The sequence below is a fragment of the Xyrauchen texanus genome, chromosome 50 (assembly GCF_025860055.1).
Source record: "Xyrauchen texanus isolate HMW12.3.18 chromosome 50, RBS_HiC_50CHRs, whole genome shotgun sequence".
Classification (NCBI taxonomy): Eukaryota; Metazoa; Chordata; class Actinopteri; order Cypriniformes; family Catostomidae; genus Xyrauchen; species Xyrauchen texanus.
Window position 1 is genome coordinate 13439236 of NC_068325.1, and position 13559 is coordinate 13452794.

Genomic DNA, 13559 nt, shown 5'->3' on the forward strand with positions numbered 1-13559 from the left:
TCCATGTCACAGGAGGTTCCTGAGGTTCGCTTTCGGGGGCAAAGCTTACCAATTTCGGGTTCTTCCGTTCGGCCTAGCACTGTCTCCCCGCACATTCACCAAATGTATGGATGCAGCTCTTGCTCCACTGAGACTTCAGGGCATCCGTATACTGAATTATATCGACGACTGGCTCATTCTGGCCCAGTCTCGAGAAATGGCATCGAGATGTCGTTCTTGGCCACATTCGAAGTTTGGGGTTGAGACTCAACACGAAAAAGAGTGTGTTACAACCATCCCAGTGCACAACGTTTCTGGGCGTTGTGTGGAACTCGGTTACGATGCAGGCACGCATGTCTCCTGCACGTATCGAGTCCCTTATGGCGATGGTGGCCGGGTTAAAGCTAGGCCAGGCCATCACTGTAAAGCAATTTCAAAGACTGCTGGGCCTCATGGCAGCGGCATCCAACATTGTACCTTTGGGCCTTCTACACATGAGGCCCCTCCAGTGGTGGCTGAAAACCAAGGGGTTTTCCCCAAGGGGAATCCATTTCAGTATAATCAGAGTAACGCGCAGGTGCCTTCGTTCTCTGCTAATATGGAAGAAACCTTGGTTCCTGTCCCAAGGGCCAGTGTTGGGAGCGTCATGTTGCCGGAAAACCGTTTCGACAGACGCCTCCCTCACTGGCTGGAGCGCTGGTCATGGACGGCCGCTTTGCCAGGGGTCTGTGGCAGGACCATCATCATTCTTGGCACATAAACTGTCTAGAGATGTTGGCTGTGTTCAGGGCTCTGAGGAGCTTCCTTCCAGACATCAAAGGTTACCATGTCCTAGTACGTTTGGACAATACATCAGTGGTAGCTTATCTGAACCGACAAGGAGGACTTAGATCGCGCCCTCTGTGCAGACTGGCGCATCAGATAATTCTTTGGTCCCAAGGGAAAATACTGTCTATCAGAGCAATATATATTCCGGGGGTTCAGAATCAGGGAGCAGACATCCTGTCGAGGCAGGGGCTGAGGCCCGGGGAATGGAGACTTCATCCAGAGGTGGTGAAGTTGATGTGGGACAAATTTGGATCATCGCAAGTGGATCTATTCGCGTCTCGAGAGACGTCCCACTGTCCACTTTGGTTCTCCCTCTCACATCCAGCCCACTGGGGTTGGACGCCATGGTACAGGCTTGGCCGAGGCTTCACCTGTACGCATTTCCCCCGATCGCTCTGCTCCCGGGAGTCCTGGAAAGGGTCCGCCAAGAGGGCATCAGTCTTCTTCTGGTTGCCCCGATGTGGCCGGCCTTCTGGTTGCCCCGATGGTTCTCAGACATAATTTCACTCCTGATAGCTCCGCCATGGCAGATTCCTCTGAGGAGGGATCTGTTGTCTCAGGCAGGGGGCACAGTCTTCCACCCTTGTCCAGAGCTGTGGAAACTGTGGGTCTGGCCCCTGAGGGGGTTCAGTACCTAAATGCTGGTCTATCAGCGGGGGTGGATGAAACCATACTTAGCTCTAGGGCTCCGTTTACTAGGAGATTATATGGCCTCAAGTGGAATGTGTTCTCCACTTGGTGTAGAGAACACGAATTAGATCCAGTTAACTGCCCGGTGGCTTCAGTTCTGGAGTTTCTTCAAGATCGTTTCTCTGCGGGTCTCTCCCCTTCCACACTTAAGGTGTACGTGGCTGCCATTTCGGCGTTCCATGCACCACTGAGTGATGGGCCTCTGGGGAGGCACCAGCTGGTCATTCGTTTTCTCCGTGGTACATGGAGGATGAGACCGGCAACCAGGTCCAGGGTTCCTGCCTGGGACCTGGCGGTGGTTCTCGAAGGGTTATCCCTGGCCCCCTTGAACCCCTTCAGTTGGCTTCAGCCCAAGGACCTGGCGTTCAAGATGGCTTTTCTCTTAGCTATTACCTCTCTAAAGAGGGTGGGTGATCTTCAAGCCCTGGCAGTGACGCCAGCTTGCTTGGAGTTTGCCCCTGGCGGAGTTAAAGCCATTTTGCACCCGAGACCTGGCTATGTGCCTAAGGTGCCGTCTAACACGGCACGGTCTACGATCCTGCAGGCATTTCATCCTCCACCTCATGTGTCGGCAGAAGAAGAGAGGCCCCATTTGCTCTGCCCTGTCAGAGCTTTGAGCGTTACCTCGAGAGGTCCTCTTCCTGGAGGAGGTCGGACCAACTGTTAGTGTGTTTTGGGTCACCTAGGAAGGGGCTCCCTGCCTCGAAACAAACCATTAGTAATTGGATTGTTCAGGCTATTATCTCGGCCTACAAGGTGCGTAATTTGCCTTCACCTTTGGCCGTAAGGGCTCATTCAACTAGAGGCATGGCGTCCTCTAGGGCTCTCTTATCGGGAGTACCCCTCCAGGAGATCTGTGAGGCAGCCGGTTGGGCTACCCCGCACACTTTCATCAGGTTTTATAGTCTGCACCTCCCTAGTACGCCTGGCGCACGTGTGCTCTCGTCCTAGCTGAGTGCCTGAGTTCAGTTTCACCCTAGGGCAGGCCTTTTTTCGGTGCGTGGCCTAGTGGGCATTCGTTCCCCAAAGAGTCGTTTTCAACGACGCAGTGCGAGTTCCCTCGGAAGGGAACATCTTGGGTTATGACTATAACCCTTGTTCCCTGAGAAGGGAACGAGACACTGCGTCGTCCTGCCACGCCCCTCAAGGCCTGAGAGCAGCTTGCTTCATCGCTAGGCTAATGTGTGTGTGTGCCGGCGTCACTTTTATGCATCCAGTTATGCCGTCACATGTCAAGATTGGAATAGTTTCATTCATACTTCAGAGGCGCACGCTAAGGAGCGTTCCCCAAAGAGTCGTTTTCAACGACGCAGTGTCTCGTTCCCTTCTCAGGGAACAAGGGTTATAGTCATAACCCGAGACGGCTTCTGTTGTTTTCTGCGCCCAGCACAATCAAAAGGCACAGAATTAAGGCTGAGGTCATTGCTGAGAGGCAGTAAATTGCACCAGGTTGCATGAGAGGAGTACAGTTCGCCTGCCAATATGCAGATGCAGTTGTCCTGACTAGCTTGGGTGAAGAGTATGACCTTTTAGTTTCTACTACCTCATCTTTGTACCGCCCATATGAAAATATATGCAGTGCTCATTCAAATAAAGCAATGCTTGAATTTATCCAGAACTTATCTTGAGTCTGTAGGGCTTAATAACTGTTGTCAGAAAGAACAATGACAATTACCATAATCTAGAACACATCAATTACATCAGCTCATTAACTCACCATCTCATTAACAACACCACTTAACCTAAAAATAGCATCTGAGTTACAAAGACTGTGTTGCAGAGACCACAAAAGAGAAGGTACATGAAACGGGGCTGAACTAGCATAGACAAGGAGTTCCACTTGGTCAATCCGAAATGGGATGTTTTCCATGGCTGGAGCTGGCTCTGTGTTTCAAAGCACTGAAATGAGACAAACTGAAAAGGAAGCTGACAGGCGGCACAAAGGGGCCATCAGCTTTTTGTCATATGTGTCAAATCACTCAGCTATGTGTGAGGCCTTGACCTTAACACGATTCCCCACAAAGGATTTCTGGCCCTTATCCACTCAGCCTTGGTCAGGAGAATTTCTGACCGGAGCTCACCTGAAAGTTTGCAACTGAAATGAGTAGCAGGGATAGTCAAGACAACATCTCCACACATTTCAAATAGGGGTTGCCACTGATGGCTGGAGACTTGGCATCAGCTGCATGCTAGACTCTGGCGTTGCACTGTTTTACTAGCAAAATAAATATCTGGTTTGCTGATGTTCACTATTCTTTCAAGATCAAATGTCAGACTGTACAATTTGCTTATAGATGTAACAACCCTAATATTTGACACAGAAGAAAATCAGAAAATTGGCATAGCACACATCCTGCAAATGTTGATTCAGCTAATTGACCACACAGAAAACTAAACAGGTGTGCTGGAAATACATAATTCCTTAATTATTATTATCATATTTGTGATTCATATATGGTGGTGATGGGACAAGACAAAAAGGAAAGAAAATGTTCAAGGGAATTGAGATGAAGCATCAGTCACCACCATATATAGCCATACATTTTTTGTAAGGTGGTGTTTACCAGCAATGGAAGAGACAGTAAACAGTTCTAGTCTATTATCACAGTATCTATGAGCTACACACTTCATAAGAGTACTATTTCTGTGTAATAGGACTACTGTAAAGTGCTATGGGTACAATTTGGCTAAATATGAATAATTAGTATGACTCCAACCACTGTGGAGAACTGATTCAAGCTTTAATTGGCCAAATCAAGTCCATGATTGTCACGATGGTTGCCTAGTTGTCCAACAACTGACTAATCAGTTAGTGAGGTTTAACTGGTTTAAATAGATTTTTTTCTTCTCTTGGATCTTTTCTCTAAAGATGCATCTTTAATTGTGTCACCTTTAAAACAAAGCTGCTACAACCATACACATTCAGATGGACTTCTTTGTCAATTGCACCCCACGTCTCATGGTGTTTTTTGAGCATCCTGCCACAACTGTTGCATTTTTTATGCATTTTGTTTAGCAAAAAAAAGAAATTAAAAATTTTAAGTTGGACCCCCTGCATTTTGTTGCACTTTGTCTTGCTGTTTTTAAATGCAAGAACACGTTTTATGTAAATGCCCCCCAAACAAATGCATGTTATTTAAGACTGATTGGTTGATTAGTCATTTAGGCACCACATTCACTAGTCAAGTTTGCAAATCCATACGCATATTCAAGGTTGCATGCCTAATCAAGTCACTTTCTTTATAAACAAACCCAATTACAGATACTGTACATGTATAAGCAACATACTGTAGCTTGACAGTACCAACAGTCAATTACCACCGCAGAAGCAAAGTACACACATCCAGTTTACACAGATCCATGGGGCAATTCCTCTCATGATGAGTACTCATGACTCATGTTGAATGGCCTCAATGACATGTCCTCTTCTGTCATTTCACAACAGCAGATTTCAGCAGATTATAATTACTTTATTTCTTTAGGTGGTGACATAAAGCTGTTGAAATATTCATTCCAGGTTGTTGGCCTTCAGAGTGGCCTACCTTTTGTTGTTGTACCACATCTGATTTTGTGCAAATAAGTTGACAGTTAAGAAGGGCAAAAAGAAATGCAGAAAACTATACTTCCTTTTCACACTAAACAAAGCTTTAAGAGCTTTAAGAATTTTTAAGAACAATTTAAATAGACTTATTTAGATTAAACTGCTACTATGGTAATAACTTGTTTGATTTATGCTGTTTCTGTATTGTTGTTTGTAGTTACTGTATGCTGTTTTATAGAAGATGTTTTATGACTAGGATTATTGTAGGCAGATATTGTGAAACACAATTTCATAGTTAAGTTGTTCATCATGGGCTTTTCAAATATAATAATTGACAAATCTGTAGTCATACTATTTTCTGCATTTCTGGAAGTACCTTTTCATTGAATCTATCTCAACTAAATCTAACAAAAGCCCTATAATATAAAGTAAGTGATCAAAGTCCTTCAATAACAACTTGTGCTGCCTTTGGAATCCAAAACACTGGCCAACAAAGGAGGGTCTGTCTTTAGTCACTCATTTTTTTATTGCAATCTTTACAACTCAATCAGCTGTAAAACAGTGTATTCCCAATGGAAAGTTGCACACTAAGTGTGCCACATTATTATCAGCCCATATTTTATGAGGAACTTTCTTATATTTAAGGTCTTATTAGAGACTTAACTGACCTTTGGTATACCACAGGGACCATTATATTCACTGTTCATCAAGTAGCATCAAGTAGACAAATAACATACATTTTAGTAAAAAAAAAACAACCAACCTATCACTAATAAATACAATGAAAAGAAAACCCATTGAAGCCCTGTGGGAGACACAGTAGCCTCCTGTATCATTCAGACTAAGAGTAATAAGTTTAATAAACCTGCACTGCTACTTTAGCTTTTTATCCCAAAATGGCAGCTTTAGACATTAATTTGACCACATTATAATGGTACAGGCAAAGAATGTGTAATTCTCCAAAATGCCATAAATGCATACAGGGGAATCCCCCAGAAGTCGCTAAGAGAGCAATATTAGTCTAGTCTCCAAGATACACTGTCTGGGCTAACCTGAGCTTGAAGGCGAATAGCTTTAATCAAAAGGTCAATTCAGAGCAACAAAAATCCCAAGAGGGTGCTTTATGTCAGCACTGCCTTGTGCATGAACCTGGTCACAATGAGGCAGAGTCTGTCTCTCTGTTTGTCCCTTCTGTTTAATTTCGTCTCAGAGCTGAGAGAGATGGACTGTGTTGCCTTTGGCAGATGTTAGTCCGCATGCAGTATTGCACGAGTGAGCCAAGCTGTGGGCTCCCAACAGATCTAATTAATATATGTTTTACATCCCTCACAAAAAGTTAAAATAATAATAATAACAGTGCTAATGACATCTCGTTGAGCGAAAAAATGGCTTCAGCTCAGTTTTCTTTAAAAGTTACCATTTGGCTAGCGAAGATGAAAGATGCTGAGCAATACCTTCTGAACTACGAGTATACCTGTCAGTAATTGCACTACTTGGTATATACAGTATAGTACAGAACTCAACATATAAATCTACATATAAAATATATTTTGCATTGGTTGGAGAATAGGAAGAATACCGTTTTTATGTTGTTGATGGTTGTCAGCTAGATGACAGTTATCCTTTGTTAGTCAGTGACGGTTCTGGTTTTATATTATTCTTAATGATTTCACACAAACCAGAAAAAAATGCAACAATATGTCTGTGAAACTATATATTCACAGTATTATGAATTAATTGTGTTTTATTTTGTAAGGTTTTGTAGTGTGACTTATTTTCATTAGTACTGTACAAAGTTAGAGGTGCGCTATTTGATAGATTCCCCCCGCTCCCCCTACCTCGGGCTTCCAGTGGTTAGACCTGAACTACCCCCATCCCCCCTCCCCATCTCGTACTTCTGAGTGGGAGAACTTCCCAGGTAGTAGCCTGCCTAGCTCACAAAATAAAAAACTAGAATCAGGGTGCCCACTCCGACAGGGTTAATTGACCCACAGTCCCACACGGTGACATGATATCATTGACGTGACGTGCAAATGAGCAATAGAAAATTGATTGCACAAATGTCACCATTCCAAATTTGTTTTGCCAATGTCGCCTATACCTAAATCCACTAGTGTTTGCAGTTCACACTACATAGGAAATTCAGACTGTTCAAACCTCAAGTTTCTGCATTTCACCATTGACTATGTTTCTCATGAGGGTAATTCCAAATCTGAACACATTTGTTAAAGATAACAGTGTAAACATGAGAAAGGTTGGAATATGTCATGTTTGTTGCTGTTGTCACCACTGTTAAGTGAGGTTTATGGTCCTGCTAAAAGACCATGTGAAGGGAAATATTTGACATGCTCTGTCGTCTTTTATGACCTAGACTTCCCCATCAAGACATGCACTTAAAGCATTCAAAATCGGTTGAGAAGCGCAGGGCTATCATGTTCTGTTTCGAAACAGAAGAGGTTATTAAAATTAAGGCACTTTTGTATCACCAATCTCAAAGTGTGTGTGTGAAGTGTATCTTATTCATTTATCCTGTGCCAGAAACACTTGGCGAGAGATGGACTTTCAGCATTTTCTCACTAAACTCTGGACCACTGTCCATCGGAAGGATTAAAAAGGCTGGATTTGTAGGATTTTCTTTTTCTGGCACAAAAATGTTCAAGAGGCCTCCACAGGCTAAATGTAAGCAACATTACCAAACTTTCCAAAAGCGTCTGGAATCACCTAGCACCCATGTGCCCTTACAGACCAGGATCTTCACTACACTTACTTTACAAAGGCTCCTTAGTCCTGAGTACACACCCTCTCTCACTCAATCCTTAACACAGTGTCATCTAATTTTTATACTTTTGGATGACTGTCAAGGGAATCCTTTTATTCCTTTTCTGAAATCAGCTGTCTGTAAATCAAATACATGCTCTTTGTCAAGTCAATACCATGGTTATTTAAAACACATTTTTTAATTTATTCAAAATTGTCATATAAAAAGTTAAGAGCAGCACTGATATGATGCTTCAGTGATGAATATGACATTATGTGATTCATTTTCACCTCCCATGATTCTGCTTGGTGTTTATGCGCCAGCATTCAGTTCTATACAATATCTCCTCTGTGACTTCTAGGCATCTATGAATTGACAGTCTCACTTTTTGAAATATGTTTTAAATAATTCCACAATATATTCAGAATGGGTGGATGATTTTCTTCCCATGACTTGGGTCCAAGCTCAACACACCTATGAAATCACAGCAAAGGGAAAATGGTAACATCTAAAGAGAGATGCAGAAAAGTGAGGGGGAACTTGTTAAACATGACACAACTCTTGTAAATATAGCTGAAATGGAAGGAGAGCGAGAGAAAATGGTAGACATAGGAAAAGGTCTGTCAAACTGCAAAGTGGCCATATTTGAGCAAAAGTGACTTTTCTGATTATGACTGTTGCACGACTTTATTTACTTAAGTGCAGTGTTGTTGCTTGGACTCAAGTCAAGCATTTGATGTCCTCAACCACAAATGCCCTAGATTTCAACAGTGTTTTTTTAAAGACATATTTTTGCGGAAAAAAAGAGCTTAGCTGGTTGTGTTTGCCAGCAATATTTCAGAAGTACCTGCAACATGAAAAGTGAAAGAAAACAACCTTGGCTAAGCAAAATCTTATAATGGAATGAACAGAAAACATTGGTTTCTCACCAACCCACTTTAGTTTTCTAGTGATGGCTGATTAGGTATAGACTACAACTATATATAGTCTTTCTTTTTTAATGATAATTATCTGAACAATAACCTTTGACTTTGGAAAGTTTCTATCTTTAACTTTGATGTATGATTGACAATTTAAAAGCCTTTTGGCTTTCTTTAGTTCACCACACTTTTGAGTACAATTGACAGTTTTATATAGTTGATTCGCCTGTTAACAGGCTATTACTTTAGGTTTTTGATTTGACAAAGTTTGCAGCATTGTGTTTAAATGAAAGAATTTGGAAAAAACACAAATGTCTTGCTCAATTTTGCAAATTCCACAAGCACATCTGTATAAAAACCATTGCTTATTGCATCTCCATGGACCAAATCAACACAGTATTCAATATCTCATCAATACAGGCATTTTGACCATTTACACACACAGTCACAATCGTGAGACACAAGCGCTTTTCTAACATGTGCGCAAACACATGAGTGCTGGAAAGCAGCTGCCTGTAGACACCATGTGGGTACCAATTACGGATACTGTAAGACTGGTTTCAAATTGTATATTTTGGTATCGACTTGGTACCGAAGTACTGGCACTTTTGAAATCCCTTTTATTAAGATGATACAAAAGTCAGGACTTTACTAAAACATTCAGGGATTAAGCCCAAGAACCTTTACCCCTTGTGGTCTCCACAACCAAACTCCTCAAGTCAGGGCCTGGTTGCAATGAAATCCTTAAGTTAAGAAAACCCTTAGTTATAATTGTAAGTGTATTGTCACCAAGGGTTTTCTTAACTTAAAGGGTTTAGCTGCAGTATATTACAGTAAATAATCTTGTCCTGTTTGCATTAGACATCCATAACCTGTGAACAATAAGAATCTTATTGCAGCTGATTCGCATCAATCTAATTTGAATTCTGAAACCTCACCTAAGTTCTGAGTTCCATTTAGCTCCTCGACAAAAACAAGTTTCAGGAATAGAGCGAGGTCTTTAAGCAAGTTTGTGAGTGGTAAAGCTTTGAAACCATTTGCACAATTATGCAAGCCATCTCCTCCAGGTCAGCATTTTTGTCTTGGCTCAAGCAGTGACATCTAAAATCAGCATGTCAACAAATGAAACTTGGGTAAAAACAGCATGTTTTGATGATTGCCCATTTACTTGTTTACAACCCTCCAAAGAAGGTGTCAGCAGACCATTACAGAATTATGTTTGATTAACTCTGTCAAATGTATTGGCAATGTGTACCATTCCATGCAATGAGGAAGTACTGACACACATGCTGTTTAATCGAATCTCCAATCTGAATTTTACCATTGCTTCCTCCTCTCAACCTCTCCTTTAGTCCTTCACATTGAAGTCCTTCTTTTCTTTCAGCTGTTCCAGTCAGAAGCTTACTGGGATTGATACAATATTTTCCTACCTCAATTAGCCAAGGGCCCATGGACTAATTCCAACTGTTTTTGTACCTAAGAGTTTGGGAGCGGGAGTTGGAAAAAGTGAGAGTCAGAACAAGGCTGTTTGGGCAACACAGCAGTATTGACGGACACTGAGGGCTATGCAAAGGACAAGGCGGATAGAATCAAAGCAATACCAACAAGACCGATGAACATGAGAAGATGCTGGAGAGAGCTATGCAATTGAAAAAAAAAATTCTAATTGAGGAATTTAGTTTGAAAAGCTCTAAGGATAGGTGTAACAAAGAACCTGTCGGGTGCACTCCTTGGGGAGCCTGGCATGTGTTTCTTCACCTGTAAGGACGGCAGTCATATTTATGGTTACTTTTGGTTGACTGCTGGGGGCCCCATCTCACCCCTGGCGCTAGGGCGGCTGCCCACCCTGTAGTTATGCCTCTGAATAGTTCTGTTTCTGTTTGCTGAATTCAATGATGATGCTTGTATTTCATTGCCTTATATAATATGAATTAATTGTAAATTATAGCTCCAATTAAATTAGTGTTTTGTAATTTTTTGAGAGAATCAAAAATTCCCTTAAATTTGATTCTCAAATGTATTTAGTTAAAATGACTTTGGAAGGCAACACCAGGAAAGGCAATGTTGAGAAATGTATCGAGACTAGTAAACGCAAGATATCTCGCTGTAAAGGACCTTAGCCTAATTCAGGGACAGGAAATGTGAGGGTGGTAAGTAAACGTAAAAGCAAGTTGCCTCTGAGGTCTGTAAAATTTCACCCAGCTCTACCAAGCACGAGCATCTAAGCTGATCAGACACTGCCTTGGCAAGCAGAACATCATCAGTGTTGGGTAAGTTACTCTAAAAAAGTAATTAATCACTAACTACTAACTACATCTTATACAGAGTAATTAGATTAATGTACTAATTGCATTAGTTATTACTAATGGCTTCTAAAACCCTTATCAACCTTGACCAGATGAAAATTACAAGGATAGACATGAAACTGTTCTTTTAATTATTTCAAATAAATCATGTAAAATCAATTAAAACAAATAAATTATTCATGAACTGGCCAAAGAATTTAAGGGGGCAGCGTTAAATTAGAAAATATATATTTTAACATTAGACGTTCATTTTCGATTTTATATTCACAATTTTTTTTTAAATCTACAGTATTTAATGCAATTACATCAGAAGTAACTGTAATTCAATTACTGAAAAATTTAGTAATCCCTTACTTTTTTCAATGAAAAGGTAATTTAATTACAGTAATTACTTCGTAATCATTACTCCTAACACTGAACATTATTCGCAAATATCTACAATTATTACAATATTAAAATCTACACAGTGGCAGAGCAGTTAAAGCAACTTGCCTGAAAAAAGTGTTGAAATAGCACATATACATATAACAAGGTCAACCTACAGTAATTTCTATGACCCAGACCACTTAAAACCCAAATTTAAACTAACACAATATCTCATATCGCATTAAATGCACAATGTTACAACAATTACTGTATGCTTAATTAGACGACAATGCTTGTAGTCATGAAAATGCCTTAAACAGTTTTCCTTTATCAGGGTAGGTCTTAAACGGTTTAAGCAAAAACCAAACAGCACATAGATTATTGCCCATTACCCAGATTTGGCATTGCACGTAAACACCTTTATCTAATGTGTGCAAGTGTTGTACGCGTCAACGTCAAAAGCAGAGAATAATCAAAAGATTTCAAATATCATGTAAATGTGTTTTTAATGTGTTGTTGGATATTTTGAATAAGCTGATATTGGTTAATATAAGCGTAATGGTGTATATGTAAACACACCCAATGTTAAACCATGACACAGAATGTAAAGCTCCAGCTGGAAAGGCTGAAAGATAATGGAAGCGCACTAGGAGGTTGTGTAACACAGGATTCTGGGGGCAATGATTTGTAAGAAACATGGGATCTCCCTGATGACAGGCACATGCGGGTGATGTATCACTGTAGGCTTTGTAGAGAACAAATGCACCTGCTAAATAGTAAAAGACACTGTCAAAATACTGTATACAGAAAGTTTTAAGATCTTAAGCAATTATATTGTATACAATGTGATATTGCAGGAGATTTTGAGGCCACACTTAATTGCTAACTATATAGCCTACACAGTTGTGTATTATAAAATTCTATTTAAAAATGAGGGGCTTGCTGTTCAGTTTTGAAAAGTTAATTTCTTGCCTGTAAAACTGATACATTTTTCCAAAACACAGTATTTCCAAGTTGATCATGGTGTCTTTACACCATGATCAACTTACACAATATACTTTTAAAATTTAATTCAGCATTAAAAATCCAACAGCTTTGTACATACAACAAAAAGTCTGACCTGACTAGCAGAGATATTGGAATCCCGAATTATAAAACGCCCATAAAAAGCTTAACGATAAGAGAGTCAATGGAAGATCATAAAAATTCTACGACATAATGAGCTCCCACACCCTTTCAGCAGGGACAAATAAATGACCACAAACACTGGCCGTCTACTCACTGTCAGCGTAATTCTTCCGACGGGTGCCATCCACCTTGCCCGTCTTGTCGATGCAGAGAAAAAATTTGTTGGCGGAGTAGAGGCGTCGCAGGCGGACGTCACCCTCTAGGTGGTTATAGCTGCGTGTGTGCCGCTCCAGAGTCCATGAGCAGTTCGTACCCAGTGCCAGCACATGAAAGGGGTCATGCCCCAGTGCATGTGGGCAACCTCCAAGAGTAGAGCAAGCCAGAAAGATCAGAGACAAGCATACCAGGGGAAAAGGATAAGAATGAAGTTGCAGCCCATGGAGGGCTGAGCCAGTTATGGTGAGGTCAGAGTAGAGACCAGCGGTGGTGGGTGTCCATTCGCACATGGTTGGTCAGACTCCCAAGGTGACCCTTGCACAAGTATTCGGCATGATGCTGGTCTTCTTTGGGCACTCTGCCTCACATGGACCTTCTACGCAGGAACATGGGAAAAGAGGGGGGTAACAGATCCTTTTCCCAGGAACCTTTCAAATGATTAAAGCCAGTGAGTATTTCTCTTTGGTCTTGTTACCAGCTGTCTGTGTTTACTGCTGCCAGTCTTGTTCTTCAGAATAAGTAAAAACTTTTCAATTCCATTCCAAACAAACTTCTGTATCCTCTCAGATTTTCCTGTTGTGTTCAGGACACTCAGTCAAACTTGACTGAGCCATAGGAGCCCGTGTCCAGTGTGATGGCTGCACCTTGCAGGGCTCTCTCGTCTCATCCAGGTGCAGAGCAAGGTGAAATGTGAGGTTGCCTGACCCTGTCTGCCTGTGAATGAGTATATTTTAATGAGTGTGTGCATAAGAGAAAGATTCAAAGAGAGAGTGAGACTACTGAGAGAGAAAGAGAGGGAGAGGATAAGATAGAGGTGGCAGGGAGAG

The 13559-nt window shown here is 41.4% G+C and overlaps 1 protein-coding gene across 1 annotated transcript in view; it reads right to left on the reverse strand.

Moving 5' to 3' along the window:
- LOC127640923 (fibroblast growth factor 22-like) overlaps positions 1-13357 on the reverse strand; it is a 31863-nt gene extending 18506 nt beyond the window's left edge. The window contains exon 1 of the mRNA XM_052123640.1: positions 12671-13357. Within this exon, the coding sequence (XP_051979600.1) occupies positions 12671-13022 (352 nt within the window). The 5' untranslated portion in view covers positions 13023-13357. The remainder of the gene's footprint in view (positions 1-12670) is intronic.
- Positions 13358-13559: the final 202 nt, after the last annotated feature.